The 22595-nt window shown below is 38.9% G+C and overlaps 2 protein-coding genes and 1 long non-coding RNA gene across 3 annotated transcripts; 1 reads left to right on the top strand and 2 right to left on the bottom strand.

Moving 5' to 3' along the window:
- Positions 1 to 2483: 2483 nt before the first annotated feature.
- Positions 2484 to 6045, bottom strand: LOC135593060 (uncharacterized). The gene is made up of 4 exons (XM_065082868.1): positions 5887 to 6045; positions 4434 to 4690; positions 3088 to 3539; positions 2484 to 2877 (listed from the first exon to the last, which is right to left on the bottom strand). Exons 1-4 carry the CDS (start codon positions 6006 to 6008, stop codon positions 2620 to 2622), a joined length of 1089 nt encoding a protein of 362 aa, XP_064938940.1. The 5' UTR covers positions 6009 to 6045; the 3' UTR covers positions 2484 to 2619.
- Positions 6046 to 7259: 1214 nt separating this feature from the next.
- On the bottom strand, positions 7260 to 16398 carry LOC135593059 (putative glucose-6-phosphate 1-epimerase). Its single transcript, XM_065082867.1, has 9 exons — positions 16075 to 16398; positions 12088 to 12162; positions 9776 to 9832; positions 9531 to 9691; positions 9231 to 9365; positions 8906 to 9008; positions 8740 to 8839; positions 8378 to 8607; positions 7260 to 7560 (listed from the first exon to the last, which is right to left on the bottom strand). Exons 1-8 carry the CDS (start codon positions 16165 to 16167, stop codon positions 8396 to 8398), a joined length of 936 nt encoding a protein of 311 aa, XP_064938939.1. The 5' UTR covers positions 16168 to 16398; the 3' UTR covers positions 7260 to 7560; positions 8378 to 8395.
- Positions 16399 to 18881: 2483 nt separating this feature from the next.
- LOC135593058 (uncharacterized) lies at positions 18882 to 21168 on the top strand. The gene is made up of 3 exons (XR_010479380.1): positions 18882 to 19560; positions 20328 to 20529; positions 20595 to 21168. It is a non-coding gene; the product is annotated as an uncharacterized LOC135593058 (long non-coding RNA).
- The last annotated feature ends 1427 nt before the right edge of the window (positions 21169 to 22595 follow it).

The following is a 22595-nucleotide window of genomic DNA, read 5'->3' as shown; positions in this document are numbered from 1 at the left end:
TATTCACATCGATTGATTGATTGAATAGTAAGAGAAATAAAATGAGCATCAAAGTCATATGAGAATATGCTTTGAGTAGAAAAACAAAATATTTAGAGGTGGTTGTGGGGTCCATCTAAATTGAATAATTTCTTATCAACCATCGCATGGACCAATAAAGATAAATAAGGATTGATTAAATGGCATTTCAAGTAGGGATCAAGTGATCTTGACTTTCCTATAAGCACTTAAGAGCAGGAAATTAAGGACTTAGAAACATTAGAATTATCTATCTTAGAGGTGTTTTTTGAGGTCCATCTCTATAGGGCAAAATCATAAGGGATCTTATCCCAAAGGGCCAAAACTATATGGGGTTCACTCAAAATAATTTTTTTTTTAAAAGTCTTTGTGCTTAGACTAATAAAGATAAATGATGACTAATCATATTTCAATAGACTTACCATTTATTGTTTGGGCAAATAGTATGATAGTCATATATAAGTTAGGGGCAATTAATTGTCTACGATCTCCTCGGAGTCCCATTAATTTAGCTAAATGCAACATGGAGCTCTTCGATTGGTCTACTAAAGACAACCATAAAGAAATTATCATGATCATTATAAATCGAATCAAATCAGATTAAATGCTATAATCACTATGGTAACTTTCATAAAACTAAAGTGATCATAGTGGATCATGAGAAGATCCAAACTATCACAATGCATGTTACTATGGTCGAAATCCAAAGTAATAAAAATAAATAATAGATATGACACATCAAACGATGAGATCGATGATAATGAATCACACGGAGTGTATTTGAATTCCTATAGTGCTCGCTACGCAAGTTAGAATCAAAGTGACAAATGGCACAAGTGGCGTATGGAATAATAAGGCATGGTAACTCGATTATAATATGATTGAATCTAATCATAAAACATCACTAGATGATGTGCCAAACCCGACCATGAAGTATCCTTCAACAACGATGTAATCAAATCTAGTGGAGTAACGCTTGATGATTATACGATCTAATTTGGCTATATAGTGTCTTCTGACAATGATGCAATTAAATTTAGCTATGAAATAGCTATCAACGATGAGAGGATTGAATTTGATCAAAAAGCATTCTTCGACAATAGGGTGATCGAATTCAGCCATAAAGTGGGCTATGATGATGATGTCATCAAATTGGATCACGAAGCATCGCTCGATAATTATGTGATCAAATTAGCTACTAAGCATTCTCCGATGACAATGTAATCAAGTTCAACTCTAATAATAATATAGTTAAGTTTGACCACAAAGCATGGTTGAACAATAATATTATTGAATTTGGCCATAAAGTACCCAACGATAATAATATGATTTAATCTAACTATAAAGAGTTGCTCAATATGACATAGTCAAAGTTGACCATCAAGCATCTTTTGAATGATCCAAAACTAATAAATCTAGATAGGGAACAAATGACACAGTTAAATAATCCATTGAATAAGATATCATATTTGGATCCGTTTATGTTGAAATACAATGAGTAGTATAAGGGGATTCAACATGTAGGTAACCCAATGACATGTTATTAGTTGAATATCTTGTCAACGTGGCATGTTTGCTAGATCACTATCATACAGGGATGATGACTCTGATATTGGCATGGAGGTCTACTCGCCCTTACACAATGAGTGATAGTCTTCATCATCGTGAGTCGTTACCTCATGATTATAACATTTGACTTAGTGTATGACTCCATGGTTTAATAATGATCGATCATTCCACATAATTATTCCATTAGTTAATTTTCATCACCAATGGTTACTAGTACGTTATAAACAAACTCACCAGCTATGTCTATAGGGCAATAGCCTCGAGCATCTATTTTACAAGGTCATCTATCAAGTTTCATTGTCTTCCTGACACTCAACATATGATAGGCTAAGACATTGAACATAGATTTGATTCAAGCGCTTACATACAAAATAAAATCTAACTTATTCATATTGAATGATTTTTTTAACATTATATACACAGAGTGTTATAGTCCTTTGTGTCAGTGACTCAAAAATCGATACGGTTTAGTTCAATCTCGATCGTGCGAGGGCATCAAATTTGGTGAGAGAGATGGTCTTTTGGATTCCTCCTAAAAGGAGGATAACACTATTCATGATCTCTTACTACACTTATGAGAGAGATGATCTTTTGGATTCATCCTAAAAGGAGGACAATAGTTTTCATGATCTCTCACTACAATGCTGAGAGAGATGGTCTTTTAGATTCACCCTAAAAGGAGGATAACACCATCTCTTACTACACTGATGAGAAAGATGATCTTTTGGATTCATCCTAAGAGGACAACACCGTGATACATCTCAGAACAGATTTCACATCAAGACTAAAATTTACATCCTGTTTGCATGTGAGCTGCATCTTCATTGAATGAAGCCCCTCTGGAGGACGGGAGTGGATATCACGTGCAAATGTGTTCTGAAAGCCCACAGCCAAACTATTAAACAGCTCTTATGAGCTCATCAACATGATCTATATATATAAATAGTTCTGACACCGGCAGAAACCCCAACAAACATGCAGAACACAACAAGGAGGCAACACAAACACATCATCATCTCTCAGATTAGGCCATCAGGAGTCGAGACCCAGATTCTTCCTAGTCTTTTCCACAAACAGGTCCTTGGACTTGATCCGCCCCGGCAGGCACCCGATCACCGTGCCGAACGGGAACTGCCCCACGCCTTCTTTTCGACCCAGAGACACAATGGTCGTGGCAGAAGCGGCCTTATACTTCACCAGTTTGCTCTCCTTCCCTCCCTTCATCAGCAGCTGCAAGTTCTTCGACACCACCGCAGAATGTTTTTGAGCAATGTATCCTTCTTTGATCTCCTGCAAATGAAAACCACACATACATTACCAAAGAGAGAAGGTTTTTATCATGCGCTGTCTCGATGAGATAAATAATCCGTTAACCGAATTAGCCTGGAACTAAATCGAAATATTATAATCTACATCTACTGAGGCATTTCTTCTTCACTAATTCATCTTTCTTGTCAATATAATTGAGAGTGAGTTCATTCTAAGAAGACTACGACTTACAGGAACATCGGTGATGTCTCCAATGGCAAAGATGTTGCTTCGACCTCTGACCCTGAAGCACTCATCAACCATCAACCTGCCTTTCTCGTTCAAGCAATCCTTGAGAACAGAATTCTGAAGCCATGATGATCCCAGTGGCTTGCCAATACAGACAAAATGGCAATCAGCTGCAATCTTTTCTCCGGCTGAAGTCATGTATGCTCCATCAGCTTCTGAAATGGAGTTCAAGTCAACTGACTGCCCTAAGAGCACATCTACTTTCTTCGATGTCAGCCAATGCAATGCCTTTTTAGAAGCTTTGGGCCCTAGGAATTCCAGCAGCCTTGACCCTTTGTGGACTATGGTCACCTTCTTCTCTGGATAGTCAACTGCAATCTCTCCAGCAAGTTCAACACCAGTTGGACCCCCTCCAACAATTAAAATAGACTGGGAATATTTTATCTTCTGGCTGTCTGAATATAAAACAAAAGGTAGCCATCAATAGAGTGCAACACGACACGATTGCTGTATAATACTAAATATGTCATTATCTCATCGGATCTAGATACAGGAAAGAAGTCCAGGATAAAGACATGTATACTTCTAACTCTTTGCAAGAGAATGTATCACAGATAATTAACATGTATTGTTTTTCTAACTCAAACAGAACAGTGTGTGCAGATCTCAAGTAGGGAAATGATCATCAAAATAGTTGAAAACCTGAAACCTATGTTGTACTCAACTGCCTTTTTATGCAAAGAAGACACTGAAATGGAAACGAATTGACACACATAATCCGTTCTGACATGACTTCTGAAGCCAGAGAGGAAACTACAAATTTGTGAACATCTAAAAGTTGCAGATCATGTGCTAATTACCCAGGACTTAGATCTTGCAAGTATAACTGAAGTGTCAAAATGTTACCAGTGTGGATCTTTCGAGGTCAACAGAAGCAATTAAGCATAGTGTATGTCTCTATGAGCAGTGCAAGATAATTGATTCCATCAGTATCCATAACCAAACCTGTTGGCTAAAGATGCAGATCTAAGGTAAATAAACAGACATAAAGCTGAGATGATAAGTATATATCTATTAAGCTATATGTATCTAATAAATAATCAAATGGCAATATCAACTGGTTGTTCTGGTTTTAACAAAGAACTTTGCTAATTGCTTTTACTCAGGATGACCAAATATTGGTAAAGCCAATGTTTAGCTACTTCAAATGTTTGAATCAGATAAAACATGATAAGGAAAATTTCAGTTATCTATCAGCACGAAGAAACATAACACTGAAACATAAAGATAGTTCCAATTTTGTCCTGAAACTTCACACTGCAGACAAGGAAAGAATGCTGAATGCTTACCTTGTTCAAACTGCTCAAGCCTGCGATCTCTGCTTTTAGGAGTTGAGTATGCATGACCAGTGGCAATTACAAGATAATCAAAAGTAATTGAATCTCCATCTGCTGTCAACACCTGGTCTTCAGTGATACCGACTGCTGAAGATGTTATAATTCTTGCATTACTAAGGTAATCAGTGTGTTTAATCAGTGTTCTGCCAGAAAATGAAGGCTCCACCATTGATCTTAATTCTGTCCAGGGCATCTCAAAATATTCCTTCCTGATATCATAGGTCAAAGGAAACATATAAGGAAAGCACAAACAGCTAGAGAATTTATTGGATGATTGGAACAAGCAGCATCCAAATATGAGAGATGCATCGATACACCTATTTTGGATGATTGAAAAGAAACATTTTTATTCATGAAGAGACCTACAAATGCGGTGGTTAGAAGAGATGAAATGATTAATATTAGTGGTACGATGAGATATAGAAAAAGACCTAAAAAAACTTTGTTAGAAACTGTAAATAGAAACTTAAGTATTCTAAATTTAACTAAACATATAGATTTTTGCATATCTCAATTACGACAAAAGATCCATGTAGCAGACCCAAATAGTTGAAACTAACAGTTTTGATGTTGTTGTATCATAATGTCACCTAAATCTTTTATGCATAAGATTCTTCATAACATGAGGATGTCATGGCCTTTTTTGGGGTCTTGTTTGGTTAGGCGATGATGATTAAACAATTACAGGCATTCAACTATAGGAGTCATTACATAAGCCACCTAAAATAAGTATCAATGAAAATTCACTTGTATGCCTAGCAAATTTCACATGAGAAGGTCAAGACATTTTTTTGGTCCTATTTGGTTAGTCGATTATGATCAAACAACTAAAGGCGTGCAACCAAAGGAATCATTGCTCAAGTCCCTACAATACCCAAGAACCCTAAAATTTGCAATTGTAAGGAAATAATTTCCTAAAGTACTAAACAGAATTTACTTGCATGCATATCAAATTCCAATATCGTCGTGTTTATTTCTTGTATTGTCTTATATACTTAGGCGATGGTGATGATCGAACAATTACAAGCACGCTAACAAAAGAGTCAGCGGTTATGTCCCTGAAATACATAAAAACCCTAACATTTGCAATTGTGAGGATACAAACTTCAATAGCGTCATCCCACATTCACTTGAACGCTAAGCATATTTTTAGGACACCATCTACTTGGTGAATCTATACCCCACAAAGAGCACACCGCTCAACCGAAAACCCCCCTTTCCGGTAAAATTTACATCAAAATCGTTCCAATCCAGAAAAAGGGAGATAAGGTGGGATATAAACACCATCAAAAAGAGTGATCTCCACAAGTAGAATAGCTCGTCGCCAAGACGAAATCTAACCGAGCAACCAGGGAAAAGAAGGCGCAGGGTGGAGAGAAGACAAGGAGGAGGGAGAGAAACATACGAGTCGATGACGACAACGTCGGCGACAAACTGCAAAGGCTTCGCGAGGAACGCCCCGGCGACTCCTCCACCGACCACAACCACCCTGCTCCTGGAGCTCACATCGCCTGCGACTCCTCCCATGGCTGCTGCCTTCCAAGTCGTCGAGTTGGAGCCTCGAGGCTGCCTCCCGCTTCTATTTATATGAATATATTCATTGCCGTTACGGGTTGGCGCCCGCTACAGAGTGGATTAGTATATGCGGTTGTTTGCATGTAAACATATATGCAACCGTCTTGATCCACCGTTGATTGTGACGGGAACAGATCTTGATCGTCTAAAAGTATGACCGCGTAGGATGTATTACGATGGAGATGATTCGGGAGGACGGGAGGACGGGAGGAGAAGTGCCTTGTTCTGCAAGACGTTGCACGAATCAGACGGCCGGAGTCAAGCGTTGGCGGCTTCTAAGACAGGAGGCCCCACCGCGTGTTCCGAACCTTGGGTCTTGAATTTTACTCGAGCAATCGAAGAATAAATAGAAGAAAGTTGGTGGATTTTCAAACGGAAAGGATTGGATTATTAATCGAGATTCTCCCATTTGAAACTGCCCATCGCAATCATCTAGAACTTCTTGACTTGTCGCATTAACGGAGGGTTGGGATACGAGGATGTAGAAATGGAGGATGGAGAATTAATTGGAAGCTTCAAATTTGCTACCCAACCGCTGACGGCTTGACCAATAAAGTAGGGAGATAATGCTTGGCATCTAAGAAAGAAAAAGGAGATGTTGGTCCACGTCATGACTTCCATTAGATTGTGGCATCACGACGATATTACTATAATAAAACGACTTTGAATATGTCCGTGTTTTGATGAGGAGTAAAAAGATTAATGTACATTTCAGAGTGGTGAATGTAGCCGGGAGAATTTAGGTGTCACGATTACAAGATTAATTACAACTCGCTTTAACTTGAGGGCTTTCCCTCATCTAGGCTTTTTTCCACCTACAGCCTCCTCTGTTACCGGCTATCCTGGTCTTTAGTCGACCATTGTTTCCACCGTCGCGAAAAGGAGGGCAAGATGCATGCTTCAATATTTGTATTCCATCAATCCCATGATCCAAGTTAAGATGTAGAGATTGATTAACAAATGAGCTTTAGATTTGAAAACTGCATATGAACCACTTCCAAATTTGATATTATCATATTATATATCCCCCCTCTACTCCCTGGTGACATTTCGGTTAGTGTCAACAACTCTTTTATTGAACATATCAAGAAATATTTGTATCCATGTTAGATACGGACACTTGCTAAATATATAATAGCCATGTATATCTAAACTTTAAGCCAACAAGATTGATGAAACTGCATCAATCAGCAACTCAGAGGGTGCCAAAGGCCTTCTTATCACAAGACTCAAAAATTTTGATTTTATGACAGTATACAGAAGCAAAGCACAAGTCAGACTTATTGAGCATTCTACAATCCCCGTTGTATGTTTTGAAACATATCCAGCATTACCCTATCACAGGTCTGCTTGAGCCCACCTTACATACAAAAGACAGGTGGAAAAAAAAAAGAAAAAAAAAAGAGATGAACAAAGATTTTAACTTACCGCCAACAGACAGGGCAGAGCTTGACAGAGCTTTAACTTGATGCCAAGCATCCGACAAAGAAGTGTGCCTGCAAATCTGATAATTACAAAGATGCACCATGTCAGCGAGCATGTAGACCAGATCTATTGTTTCTTATGAGGGAGAACTGGCAAAGACAAACTAGGTTATAAAAACATTTTTCAAAGGTCATGATTATAATAGCATACCAAATATACGAAAATTACAGGAATACATAAACCTCACGAGAAAGAATATCCTAAAAGATATGGGATGCTATCAAGCTAAAACTAAAAAATATTCCTTAAACCAATAATTTCAACATAATTATTGTTGATAAATGATATAAACAAGGTCTGATTAAGAGAGTTTGATATCTCAGTTATAACAAATGACCCATAGGAGAACGCATAAAGAGCAGACAAACAAGGTTAAATGAAAACTTGTTCTTACACAATCCATGCTATAATTAGTCGTGTGGCTCAACTAAAGTAGCACTAGACGACAACAAAAACAAGGCATAAGGTCCCAGCCACTAGGTGTAGAATGCATGGCTATTTCACTTCCATTGAGCTCAGTCGAGGGGGTATCTTTGTGAATCAACTCAAGTAGATGATATACTATAGTTGCAAGTTACAGTAGTAAGCTTGTGTGTTCTAACCATAGATGTCACAAATGTCTACAATCTTTGCACTAATCCTTAAAACAAATTAAGATTCAATCAAACAACTATGAGTAAGGTCCTATCACATTAAGTGATGATCGTCTATACTCTATAGTACTCCTAGCACCTCAAAACTGAATTACCCAGATCCTGTATACACTACCATCAGTGTCCATACTTATACCTCTTTGTGCATGATAAATGATAAAAGCTACAGATTGAAAAGCTTACCATAAAGCATAATGGTTTTCATCCTTGAAGCACCCTTTGAGGATCCAGCTGCCCACTGCGGTAACTGGAAGGAACAGTAGATAGCTCCAGCCTTCCCTTCCATTCCTCGCCAGGTTTCAGAGTGATGGGCTTCTCAATAGCTGCAGCCTCCACACATAGCACATGCTTGTATTCATCATCGCCAAAATCCGCCATGGATTTGGCCTTCTTCTCCCAAGGATTCCATACCACTGACAAAAAAAAAAACAATAATATGTTAGTAAAATAGCCAGGTCATAGGATCCAAAAGGTTAGCTTCTTTTATTAAAACACCATCAAAGAAAGCTACAATAAAGAGACAGCAAAGGACAATGTGAACTTGCCTGCATCTGGAAGCCCATCTTTCCGCAAGACAAAGGTTCGTTTTTTTTCATGATCTAGAATTGCTATTTTGCTCGGTGTCCCCAAATAGATCTTGTCCACCTGTCATAAAGATAATTTAGCATCAAAATGGTTATGAATCAACAAATGATCATCTCATGTACTTACTTCAGACTCAAAAGTAATTGCATCTCCTTGTTCTGTGAAACGTTCCTTGGCTTTTAGGTTGTCAAGGTAATCAAGCGTCTCCAGCCCTTCAACTCGAACTTCACTGAAATATTCGTTTGATGTTGAAGCACAAAAAAAATTTTGGTAACAGCACAAAATTATAAAAAATTGCATCCTCCATTATTTAAAAATGATATATTTCATCAACCAATAAAATTCACAAGACATTTCAGATGTTCTCGATATCAGAGAAAATGTCACTAAAATATCAGCAGCATAGCACAAGAACATTTAAAGCTAAGCAGATACCAGTGAGTTATATTACCTGATATCAGAAACAGAAAAATAAGTGTGGTAGGCAAATGTGAAGGAGAATGGCTTTCCATCAGTATTTCTAATGCGTGACGTCAGCATTAGATCTCCTCCAGGCCCTAGTGTAATCCTTAAACGGAATTCATAACTGCACAAAAAGAAGATATGAGCATCAAAGTTTTCAGGAGTCATCCAAGCTTAAAAGTTTACTAAAGATTTATTGCAATGATAAAAATATAAATAAACAAAAGACCTTGCTATACATCATTACAGCTCAAATAGAATAAATAATTGGTGCCAATACTTATTTTACCTATGAGGCCATAACTTAAGATCATCTTCACTAGGTTTAAAGATCAAATCAATGAAAGCTTTATTGGAGCTAACTGTAGGAAAAGGAGGAGGATCAGAATCGATACTCCAAAGCCTATTCCTTGCAAAGCCATGCTGTTCAAGATTTCCATGGCTCCCAAACTGCATATTTATTACATTGAGTGAGAAATGTAATAGATCCAAAAATAAAAAGATATAATAACTATAGTCAAAAGAACGTCATACTTGAGGAAAGCATATCGGAATGCCTCCGCGTATAGCTTTTGGAGGCTTGAAAATGGCCTAGAAGAAAAACAAAAAACAAATATGACAGCCCATGTGATCATGAAGAAGATGAAAACACATCAGTTACACATGTTAAAATGATAAAGTAAGATAATAAAACTCAGTGACCACTTTTGAATTAAGAAAAAAGGATTTACGAAAGTAATTGATGCACCTTGATCACAAATCATTAATTGTAGAAAGTAGAAACAAGATGAGAAAGATTGACAGTGGACAAGCAACTAGCTATAGCAAGTAAAAGAAGACAAGGAACCCGAGCCAGACTAACTAAATATAATCATCCTCATATCTAGAAATTGTAATAGATAGATCCTACTATCATGCTTTAGTGATTATCATGATGTTCTCGAAGTTCTATTCACAAGTCTTATATAAGTGACATATGACTTACATAACGGATGATGAGAATAAGTCAGAATTTTCATCCATGTTTTGCAATCAAACAGTGATCTGGCATAGTATCAAACACTGCCAAATGAGTTTCAAATATATAGAACAGCAAAAAGTGAGCTAGTTGTTATGGACTTGAAACAGAATTTACGTATGAAATAAGGTCCCAGATTTATTAGAATATGATGCTGGATATTACAGATTCAAGACAAGTTCTGTCAAAACCTGATGTTGACTGAGCAGCCAGCAATCAACAGAACAACAAACCATAATGTCGCAAATCTTTTTCCATCATTGAGCTCTGAACAGAGCAAAATCCTTAAGCAATGAACAAAACCATGAATAACTTTTTTTCCAAATATCTGAAAATCATTTTAGAAACTTGTAATTCAAGCTACAATTGAAGATCCTGTTTCCAAAGAGAATTAAGATCCTTCAATGACATCCCTAGGTCTAAGTAAATTGAGTAGTTCACTTTACATATGTATACCTTGTTACAAAGGTCATGGATGCAAACGCAAGATCAGCCTCAAATGGGCACTGAGATCAGAACAATTATTGTAAGCAAACCCTTGACTCATTTTTTAATCACAAACAACCAATGCCTACAGCCTCTTTGTGGTATCAACGAAAACAAAAAAGAAAAGTGAGCAAGAGGATGGCTACTTAACATGTTCCGAGATAATTATTAACTATCTAAGAGCTTAAAATAAGTTCATATAAATTTCAACATGGCCCCAATTGTACAACACTAAAGTTAGGAAAACAATTACTTCCTAAAATAGGTGAAATTTACACAAACAAAAAACACAAACTGGGTAAAACTTATTGAGACACTTCAATCTAGCATCTGGTAACCAAACAGATTAGCTGCTGCAATCGAATTCCATGAGCCTGTTTCGCTGGATGCAAGTGGTAAAAATTTATAGGACTATAGTTTCATAAAGTGATGATTGGCAAACAGTAGCTTCCAAGACAATGACTTCCAAGTGCTTGTAAATGTAGAAGCCACAAGAAATGAACTTGTTCTGGTGGCATTTAAATATTTGTTTCAATGTAAGCAGAACCAAGAATTCAGGTTAGTATTGGGATGGTCAAATGAAATTCAGTTAGCTTTTGGGACATGAGAGTTAACTTCATGAGTTGAACAATGTGACACAACTAGTAAGGTCCATTAAGATTGCTATGAAGTGGATGGATTAAGGTTGTGTTAGTTTGCATAACATCTTGTTTGGTCTGATCCAACAAGACCAAGCAAGACCTTCGAATGAGAATTCCTATAAATTTGGAGGCCCAGGGGACAAAATTTGTAACATAGGAAATAGAGTTTCATGCTTCTAGCTGACTTAGACAAGCATTATGAAGTAACAGCCTTTATGCTAACTGGAACCAAAAAATCCTGCAAGGTGCATTCATTACAAGAAAAGAGGTTTAAACTTGATATATACCTCATCTCATTTGTTAAATCAAAAATAAGGAAATATTTTTTAATGATCTAAATTAATATACTCTAGATTGCTGGTATGTTCTTTTGTTATTGCTTAGCATCCTTTTCTTTATTTTTTTCTTTAGTATTATAAAAAGCAAATGGATGGTCGAGGATCTAGCCTTATTGCTCTATTATTTAACAACCTGGAATCCCATTAGAGACACTAGTCCATCATGTGAGAGCACCATAAGCAAATGAAAGCTTGCAGAATAGGTTATTTTTCCAGCTCCTAGTTCACAGGTTGGAAGGTAATTATTTAACCATATTCTAGGCATAAATATGCTTATATATAAGTTTACCATTGCTCAACTGAGAGGTCTAACCAACTTTATGACTAAACTCCTATCAAACACTGAAAATATAGTTCTGATACCTTAGTGCTGAGAAAGAGCAACTCCTCCCCATGGTCATTTTTCCAAGAAGTCACATGACCACCATACAAATACACCTGCAAGAAACAGGATGATGTAAATTGCATAACGATAATAAAAAACTAATATCACTATTAATTTGCTATGTAAAGCAATCAATAACCACCGTATTCCTCCCTTGGAAGTTACAATGTATCAACCACTACTGTTAGTGAAAAGGCTCATCCGGTGCATGTTAGTGAACCAGATGTTTCCCAAGTAACTTATTCCAGTTGTCTGCTAAGAAGAAGTAGAAGAAGTAGAGAGGAGCAAGTTCCAAAGACTATAGGATGGCCACGTGACAAGGAAATAAGCATGGAGAAATTTGGTCATATGACAGATGACCACCATGAGTACACGGATTAAATGATGGTCATGCATGGATCAAGGATCAAGACTGGAAAAACAGCACTAGCCAACCTACACCTTCCAAGTCCTTTTGCCACTTCCTCCTACATGTTGTGAATGAGAAAATTGAGGAACAACCATCCAACTTTACCAGGACAAACACTAGAAGAATAAAATCTCACAGAGACTTATTCTCCACCCTTTTTCTTGTCTTTGTTTGGCACAACACAACAAATAAAGTCATTACAAAGTGTTTTGTGTGACTTTTTTAGGGAAAAAAAATCAAAATGCAACTCTAGCTGTGGTAGAACAAAATATATCTGGCAAAACATAAATAATATAGACTTGCTGCAATCAACATCAACTGAATAGAGTCTGATGATTTATTTGTCCAACTGTCCCATTCAAGAAATCCCATTGCTAATAAATTAGCATTATTTTTATGAGTCAAATGTGAGGACGTCAAAGACTGCCAAGCAGCTAGTGTTGGCTCGACCAAGTTATCAAAGAGAGGAAAAAACTGAAGGTCATTAAACTGCAGAAACCCACTAATATGTAACAGATTCAGAACAATGCATAAAACAATGATGAAAAATTGTCTAACTAGCAGAACATGGGATCAGGACTAGTAGTAGTAAATTATGCCTATTTCTATCGAAAGTAGAAAGGAACATAGCATGGATGGAGAGAAATTATTCACAATAAAAAGGACAAGTGGCCAAACATGATCAAAAGGAAGATGGAAGGACAGACGAGGTTGCCTCAAATAAAGTTCTCATGACATCATAAGTTGCATCCCTATGAAACTAGTGATACATTAGCAAGGGTCGCAAGCAAGGAAGACTTCATGATCATGTACCAAAAAGACCAGTTCATTAGAATTTACCACTAATCTGCAAAACCTGTATTTCTGTTTTTGTATACATATCTCTGAAATAGGTGCATGATATATACCTTACTAAATTGATTTTGTACTAGTGCCAATCGAAGCAAGGAATCAAACTATGCTATAGGCCATTGCACAGGGGGATGCATACTGGTCCACCCCTGTCCTGGTAAGCAGACCTGGGTGTACCACTTGATTTCATATAATCACATGAAAGACAATATTTATTTAAATTAATATGCACTAAGAACCAAAGATTAGCTTTCTAGTCTCTATCTTACACAACAAGTAATTAGGCTAGAAACGTTGTACCAATCTCTATCTTGTAAACAAATGAGCAGGCAAAAAAAAATTTGTACCAAGAGTACTTGAAAATTATAAAGGCAGTGTAGGTCAATTTCAGACAGGCTAGCCGAGTGCACAAGGTTTTCGCTAATGCAGGGTTTGGAGAAAGGTCAACATAAGCATTCTTACTCTTTGTTTTCATGACTCAAACAATGACATTTTGGGTTGTTACACCCCAAGTATTATACAAATGCCACAACTCGGGGAATAACAACACCCATATGGTGTCATCAATGCAATTAATATAAAATTTATTACATTGTCTTCAAACTTATTTAATTCAAATGTTCAACATTATTCAATGGATTGGCAATTCGGAAGCTAACAAAATAAATATAATCATGGACTACCTGCTCAGAGATGATGTTCCTCCTACTATTGTACACTAATTTCCCAAGTCTCTAAAAGATTTTGTAACAACGTAGCACTGAATGAGATTATGATGTTCCTCCCGCTATTGTATGCTTATATCTCGTGTGTCTGGAAAATTTTGTAACACCACCTCTGAACAACATTTCAATTATGCTAAGAGTTGTTGCAAAATTTTTTGAGAGGCATAAGAGGGCAACAACACAGGAACATCACAAGTGCGCTCAATTCAAGTACCTCTGCAATTTAGAATTATATATATTTTGTTAGCTTACAGAACTACTATTGAGTAATATTAAACATCTCAATAGAATATGTTTGAAAATAATGTAATAATTTATATATTAATTGTGTGATGATGTCGTTTGGATTTTGTTATTTCTTGAGTTTTGACATTTGTGATATACTTGGGGCATAACAATTTTTATGGTAGCAGAAAGCATCATAAGGAGCTCGAGTAGAAATGGGCTATCCAATAATCAGTGGACAAAACTAGAAGACACATCATAACGTGAAGTCATCGCTAGTCTAGGCCTCACTTGCTCATATTAGGATTTGATTTTATATTAGATTTGTCCTTGACAAAGATGTCAAGCCATTAAGTAGGAAAGATTTTAATTCTCTAATTTAGTCCAACATCTGGGAGAAGATATAAATGGAAGAACTCCAGTTTCACTTCCAACATCAAAATGATGATGATTATAGAGCTAAAGATAGAAATGCATTCATCATGTTCCAGAAATACTTGAGATACCTCTATGAGGTCAAGGAGCAGATCCACCAAAGCTAAAAATGCAAAAAAAAATTGCAGTTACCAATTAATATAAAGAGAGTTGGTGATTTAACGGTAGCAAAACCAATGATGTTTGCGGCAGACTTTGGCAAAAATAAACAGCCTAAGAAATTTTAAGGTCTCATGAACATCATCCAACAGCAAGTATCACATCTCATTAAACAATTATTCAGACAAAATCAGAACAACTTCACTCAGTGTAGAAAGAAGTTACCTGAACATCACAATTGCATGAGAGGGTGATAGGCACAGACAAATTTGATCCACAAATATTTTACTAGCAGACTACCGCAATGGCCTAAAATTGTAAATCATATGGCCCCTTCTAGTATTTCTCAGAACTGTGCATGCACTACAATTAGTTCCTAGAAAAGAATTTAAGGTAAATTGTATCCTCATGGAAAAGCCTCCTATCTGTGGTGCATAATTCACTCAGCAAATCTCAAAATCTAGTTTCCTGACATATCCCAGATGGACTTCCTGCACTATATTTTATAGAGAGGACAGTTTTCGCCTGCTTCCAGATGACAAACCACCTTAGGCAACATTATCCTTCTAACTTACCAAGACAAGCAAATTTGAAAAAGAAGACAGTATTATCAGAAAGTATCTCTGTATATAATCTTCTTGCAACGCTTTGGAAAGATAGATGATGAATCATGTCAAGATTGTCTACAAGAGAACTAAAAATTGCTTTCGAGAAATAAGATTTCACGAGGTGTTTCTGAAGAGAAGAACCAAACACGAAATGCATCACCACCACCATTACAATATAATTACACCTCTAGTTAATATTTATAAATTGGATGATCTAATCCGCTAAACAAGACAGCTGCAAAACCCCGCAAAATTACTAGTATCACTGGATCACCAACAGAGCTTGCATGTAAATGTCTACGTGCACATAAAAACACGGGCAGTGTGTCCGACTTCTCAAGCAACTGCGTTATCCAAAACTAGTTTCCTGAGATCGGCAGGAATTGACCGAGTCCTTAGAGATCCAGATCATTCCAATCAAATCAATTGACCAAAGAAAAGTTCACAAACGGCAAAAAAGGCATCAGATCCAGCACTATCGAATCGGATCCAACCAGCGCACAAAGAACCCAGAGGCAACGATCTCGAATCGAATTCGTCTCGCAAATTTCAACAGCAACACGAACCAAAAAAAGAGCGACTACCAAAAAAGAAGAGGGAGATGAATCGGACCTCGGCCGAGCTCCCGCGGACCTCCCTGAGCACGACCTTCTCGAGGCCATTCACGCCTTTGCAGAACTCTACCGGTGGCTTCTCGCCCGACATCGGCCAAATCCCATAACCCGAAACCCTAACGCCTTCTCCTTCGATCGATCTCCCGCGTGCTTCCTTCCTGTCTCGTCCTCCTCCTCCAAGCCCTCGAGGAAGCGATACTGGCGATGGCTTCTTCGGTATCAGCAAGAGAGGTGGGGAATGATCGGGGAGAGAATTTATAGGCAGGAGAGAGAGCGTGGGTCAGGTCAGATGTGCCTCCTCTTCTTGCAGCGGGGCCGTTACGGTGAGGCACCGATAACTTTATCTTAAAGGACTCACACGATGAGTGTTATGCGGGACTAACGCCGACCGCCCATGTGCTTCGGGGCACGCTTGGAGGGCGGTGCCGCTGGCTCGCATGTGATGTACACGGGCGCCTCGGGGAGATCGATGTGGTGGTTATGCCTCGAATACTACGGCCCCGGAACCCATACCAGATTACCGGGCCCCGCGGGACCCACGTACAAAGCGTGTGGGATTTGTGGAAAGGGGCAAAAAATAAATAAATAAATAAATAAATTGATTTTGAGCAATTATTATATTTCTTCGTGGAGTGATTCGGGTTCTGTCTGGTTGTTACTGTAGTCGTGGTCCAAATCGAGAGGGCTGGTCTGGTGCGACCCACGGAATCGGGCGCGCACAGCGAATCGAGCTCGATTGGTCTGGTCAGCGCGGCCCAGCTCATTAGCTTAGCCCGTTGGATCATCCATTGTGGCTTCGCTCGTTGACCCAGTAATTGCGGCTCAGCCCGTCGGACAAAGGTCTTCAATCTTAGCTTTGCAAGGACCCTTTCATATCTCCATCTCTATCTCTTCAACCTTTTCATCTTTATTATCGTCTTCCTTGAAAAGCCCCTCGAAATATAATATGGTCTATTTTGTGCTTTGGTCGATTGCTTCTATAGCCATCCCTCATCTTTTATCTGTATTCCCAGTCTCTATCATGACAAGCACCTAACTTGGACAATAGCCTCTCCACATTGAGCATTGATGAACAGTGATTCTTGGATAAATCTTTGGGTGGATAAGACTTTTACCTCATCCAAACATTTTGTTTGATCCATAAGACATGCCCATGTTTAACTGTAGGAGTTCTAGGATGCAGTGTTCCTGCCAATGGGAGCAAAGAAAACAGAGAGCTCTCGGAGTTTTTCGAAGAGAACAAGAAGGGAAACTGCTTGTCTTCTCCATCAATGACATGAGGATGAGTCCTTTTGTTGCTTGTCATCCATGTATGGGATGTGGATGGACAGAGAACAACATCAGGCAGCTCTCCCAGCTTTTGCTGCATGAACACAGGGAATAGTTGGTGAGATAATGTTGGTGGGTGGTGAGTCAATTACATCACCATGGATTGGCTTGTGGAAAAGCTTCCTAGCAGTCTGTACTCAGCTTGTTGCCAATGCCAGCAGCTGTTGGCTTCGCACTGTCCCACTGCAATTGGGATGTACTGTTAGTAGACATCAGATTGCTCATCAAGAGTTCAACATTGCTGTGCTCATTTTCACAGCTTTACCTGATCATATTAGAATCTCTGCTGAACAACAAGGACAAGATTTGGTTGAGAAGACAGATTCTCGGGAAAAGATCTATGAAACCCCAATAGCAACAAAATCATCTGAGGAATAAGATTTATTTGAATGACAAAAAATTCATGTACGAAAATGATGTTTAAGAGAGATGATCTTCTGTATCTCAAGATCTTACTAAAATGAAAATATAGAGAGAGAAAAAAAAAACATTTTTTGCAATACAATTTTTGGATCGACTCGAAAGACAATTTTATTCCTTGTATTTGATTATTCTCACGCGTTGAAGGATTTGATTTTTGTTTACAGAAATCAATAAGATTATTTTTATATTATATTTTATTGTTGATCTTTGAATTTTAGAGCTGAGGTATTGTTCTCCTCCTCAACATTCTATAGAAAAAAAGCTCATTATCCATCTACCTAACATAGAATAGGATTCGTTGTATGGATGGAATTGACTGTGGAAAAGCATTGTCATGCACATTACTTTATATAAAGCAGATCATACTTATCCCAAACATACGACTATAGAATTTTTCTTCCTTTTTCTTTCACTTATGAACTACATATTTATTGTTGCTTTACAGGTCCTTTCCAATGACCTGATAAGAACCATGTAGATGTGGAGGGTGTAGGAAATGGCAGAGAGGACAAAGAATGTGTGATGCTCGGATGCTCTTCTTGAATCATCATTCACCTTTGGCGCATGCCCTGTATGGGACCATGAGCTCAGTGCTTGATTGAAGTCTCAGATTCAACACTTGAGTCCCTGTGAAATGTTGCTACTGCTAGTGGACAAAGCAAAGCATTTGATATCAATGCAGACCAAGTACCAGAGTGCGATGCTGTATCATGCCCACATGCCTTGTCTTATCCCATCAGGGGAACATGTTAGAGCTTCTGTTGGTTCCACAGATGCACTGATCATGGAGGAATCAGGGATCATTCAATTTAGCTTCGTTCTGCGGTAAAATATGTTGGTAGATCTGCTGCTTGAATCGTCTCCTTCCTGAATAAAAGGGAAGCGTACAGTCCATCAACGACAGGGTAAGATATATTAAGATGCACAGCTTGATTCTTTGTTCTGGAGTCAGAGCACCAGCTCTCCACCACCCATTTAGATTCTGCCTCGTGAGAACACGAGAGGCTTTGGGTTTCTTTAAGAGTCGAGAGACTTGGATGACAGATGTGTTGTGTTCTGTCGGCTTTCGGAGGAAAGTGGAAGGAAGTGTTGCTCCACTTCTTCTTCTTCTTGTTCATCTTTGCTCTCCTACACCTCTTTTATTGGCATCCATTTAACGGTGTCGAAAGTTGAAGCCTTTCTTTGGTAAAAGCTAAGTTTTACTGTGCAGGAGGGCTTCCATGTCAATCCAACAAAAGGAATCCAATCGCTGGGATCGATTAAAGAAGTGCACCTATCTTAGTGGATGATCACGCGACTTAGCTGTGTGAATGAAATGGGAGGAAACATGGGTATCTCAAGACTTCTAAAAGGACAGGAATAAGAACATGAAATGATTGCATTTGGTTCAGAGAGAGAGAGAGAGAGAGAGAAGGATAAGCCCACCTTAGCATCTCTGAATCTTTCCTACACATGCTTGCGTAGACAAGTGAGATTGGGATCATTTTATAATGTTGTTCTGATTGCCAACTCCTTTAGATCCTCCTGCCTTGTGGATATGACACAAAACAGTGCTCGGTCGCAGAGTAGGCTTTTCACCTTCTTTCTCTCTTCTTCCCCGACCACCACAACCTGCTGAGCTCCCATCTTGCAAGCAACTGCCACGGTGATGGCATCGTCATCGGAATGAGTAGAGGAGGTGATAGGAGAGATGGCTGAAGGCTTCATCGGGTAGTGGAATTGCAGCTTGCAGGTGAAATCTGTCTTCCAAGTGTTCTCCGCTTACATTTTTTATGCTTGAAATCTTACAAGGCAGTATGGATGCACAACGAATGACTAACATTTGACTGGAAATCGCTCGACATCCATCCTCTGACCTGTGTTTGCACCTCCACTTTCAGCTTGATGAGTCTGACACCAATGTTCTTCTTGCCATTCTGCATAATTTAGTTCTCTTGAATTCTCCGAGGAAAGTTGACATGCACTCGTCGTCATCTTTCGTGTTCTTTTTACCTTCCTTTCAATCACATCAGTTTAATGGTTTTCCCTGGATTGCTCACATCTGTGTGCTATTTATAAGCTTCTGTTGTATGATCTTCTCTTTTTAGTCTCTCTGGAGGGAGGTTGTAAGCCTAATTTCCAAGAACAGGATCATCTTTTCTTTAATCTTGAAACATCAGCATCGAGATGCCAAGGCAAGATTTTGGAAAGATGATGAGCCAGAAACAAGATAAGAACAGAGGATTTGGCTCATCAATGACTCCTTGTTATAAGATCTCATGATTCCTTCATGAGATATATAAATCTGTCAAATTGGTCTCCGGATAGCAATCTCTCTCTCTGTCTCTCTCTCGATCGATCGATCGACTTGATGCAGTTGTTTATCCAACATCACCATAAGGCGATGATAATGGAATTACAAGTTCTAAGAACCTTATTATATGTCAGCCTAATGGACTGATGTTTTCAGGTTCATCTCTTTACTGCAAACCTTTTGTCTATATGCTCTTGATTCCACAGGAATGGGCACAAAGCTGCATCAGATCAATAGCCTCTTCACCACCTTGCAGCGGCAGAACTCCATCGTAGTCTCTGACAACAGACCACCGAAGGCAACAATGTGTGCTTGGTGAAGTGGTAGATGGAGAGACTCGCTGAATGCGACAGCAGAGATGCTGTCAGGAATACGATGTTGAAGCATGAAGAAATCTTCAAGCAACAGGTAGAAGCACTCCCTGTTCACTGCAAACGATCTCAAGAGTACTCATTTAGATTGGATGCATGCAGGTGTACGAACTCCATCGCCTGTACAAAGATCAGAAGCTGCGGATGGCTGAGCTGCGAAACAACGAGTTCACGGATACCGGGAGCAGAATCTGGAGCAGTGCCTCTTCCACCTCCAACACCAGCTATAATTTGCAGCTGTGTGCAGCTCGATCGAACGCAGAAGGCAGAGCGCATGTCAAGGGATTCGATCTCGAACAGCCAGCCGAAGAGTGCAGTTCAAAGGGAGCAACGAGCATCGACGAGGAGACCACAGTGGATGAAGTTGAGTTGACACTCAGCATAGGATGCACTGCAGAGACGAAAAAGAAGAAGAAGACGAAGAAGAAGAAGAAGAAGAAGAAGAAACGAGCACATTGGATGGACCCAAGAAATGCTTACACGCGCTGCTGCTCGGAAGCAGCTCCAAGTGGAGGAATCGGGTGACTCCTCCTCTGCTGGTTCTTCTTCCTTCTCTTCTGTCATCGGGAACTGAAGTGATCCGATGATCACAGTGCATGAGCTTCCCATCTAACACATTATCGAAATCGAATTGAAATCAGTTTTAGTTCGTATAAAGAATTGAAACCTAAATAGATTTATGGTAAAATAAATAATTTTTTTTAATGTTGAATATTCTCTCATGAAAAATACAGAAATATTACTTTAAAAAATTATAATAAATTTTAATTTTAATATTAATACTAACTTGAGCATCGAAGGGAACGGAACAATCTACCAAACTGGAGGACCGCTAAATATTTAGTGGCTTGGCCATGTCAAGAGGTCGCTACCTCAAAGGAAGAGAGGTCATGGCCTCAAAGACGCGACATTAAAACGCCATCTACCCATGCAACCATTGTCGAAGCCACCGTCTCTCCCCGCAACAAGGATGGCCAAGGTTTTCATCGTTCTGGCCCTCCTCCTCCTCCTCCTGTCCGGCCTCAACCTGAGCTCTCCACCCGCGGCAGCCGCGACGATGACGGCCAAGCCGAGAGGTTCGGCCCACCGAGGCCACAAGACTACACGGGCGTCCGCCACGTACAAGCTCGCCGTTCCCTTGTTCCGGCACAGAGAACGCCCCGGTGTGCTGACATCGGAGACGAAGCTGAAAGCCAAGCGATCGCTCTCATCGCCGCACCGAAGCCATGCTCTTTGTGGTCGCAATTGGTCGTGCAACGGGTGACACCCACGAAAGCCTTCGTGTCGGAACTCAGCGTGCACTTATCCTTTTTTAGGAATATATGAATCTTATCTTGGAACGAATGCATCGACTCCCTTCCCTTAAAGGTTCCTTTTTTTGTTTCCATGTAGACATATGAGGGCCTTATTATGGGTAACTTGAGAATTATTGTTGAGCTACCTTGTTATTTTTAATATTAAAAATAATAAATAATGGACTTATATAAATTTATTCTTGTGTTTAATTAATTATATTGAGCTTTCATGATTTGACACCAAATATTTCTCAAAAAAAAAAAAAAAACAAAGATTTGGGCTTTTTTAAACTAGACAAGAATGTGTTGGATTGGCCCATTGGGCATGTAAACTACTTAGAGAGAGAAAAATGTGTGTTCATATATATAAATATACACTTCACTTTAAAGTGCTAATGAGTTAGGTTGGATCATGATTTTATATATATGTAGCTTAATATTGAGATTAAAGATGTAAATGTGGGGTAGGATGGACTCTTTTTTTATTTTAATTATTTAATAATTTTGTATAAATATTTAGGAGTTATTGGTGTCATCACACATCTTTATTATTTCACCTCAAAGTAGGGGGAGTAAATTGGCATCCCCCATCAAACCTATCACCTCACATGGGGCACATGCACTGCCCTTGACCTCCCACTACATGACATCCCTTGTGGGCTCACCCTTGAAGATCCAAAGCCATTCATGTGCTCTCCAAAATGCTTCCATGTGCCATGCTCTCTTCCCCCCTACACAAATGATATCCCCCCCATCCCTCTCCAAAGCATCCAAAGACACACACAAGAAACCCAAGTGACATATCCTA

The sequence above is a fragment of the Musa acuminata genome, chromosome BXJ1-9 (assembly GCF_036884655.1).
Source record: "Musa acuminata AAA Group cultivar baxijiao chromosome BXJ1-9, Cavendish_Baxijiao_AAA, whole genome shotgun sequence".
Taxonomy (NCBI): Eukaryota; Viridiplantae; Streptophyta; class Magnoliopsida; order Zingiberales; family Musaceae; genus Musa; species Musa acuminata.
Note: the sequence above shows the minus strand (reverse complement) of the source record. Positions and strands in the feature narration are given on the sequence as shown.

Bases quoted from the DNA above. Each gene is read 5' to 3' on its own strand.
- LOC135593060 (XM_065082868.1), bottom strand. From the start codon at position 6,008: ATGGGAGGAGTCGCAGGCGATGTGAGCTCCAGGAGCAGGGTGGTTGTG. The intron at 3,540-4,433 runs GTAAGCATTCAG...TTTTATATTCAG, and splicing joins GCTTGAGCAGTTTGAACAAG to ACAGCCAGAAGATAAAATAT. The intron at 2,878-3,087 runs GTAAGTCGTAGT...TTTCATTTGCAG, and splicing joins GAGACATCACCGATGTTCCT to GAGATCAAAGAAGGATACAT.
- LOC135593059 (XM_065082867.1), bottom strand. From the start codon at position 16,167: ATGTCGGGCGAGAAGCCACCGGTAGAGTTCTGCAAAGGCGTGAATGGC. The intron at 12,163-16,074 runs GTCCGATTCATC...TGTTTCTTGCAG, and splicing joins TCCGCGGGAGCTCGGCCGAG to GTGTATTTGTATGGTGGTCA. The intron at 9,833-12,087 runs GTATCAGAACTA...TTTTTCTTCTAG, and splicing joins TGCTCTTTCTCAGCACTAAG to GCCATTTTCAAGCCTCCAAA.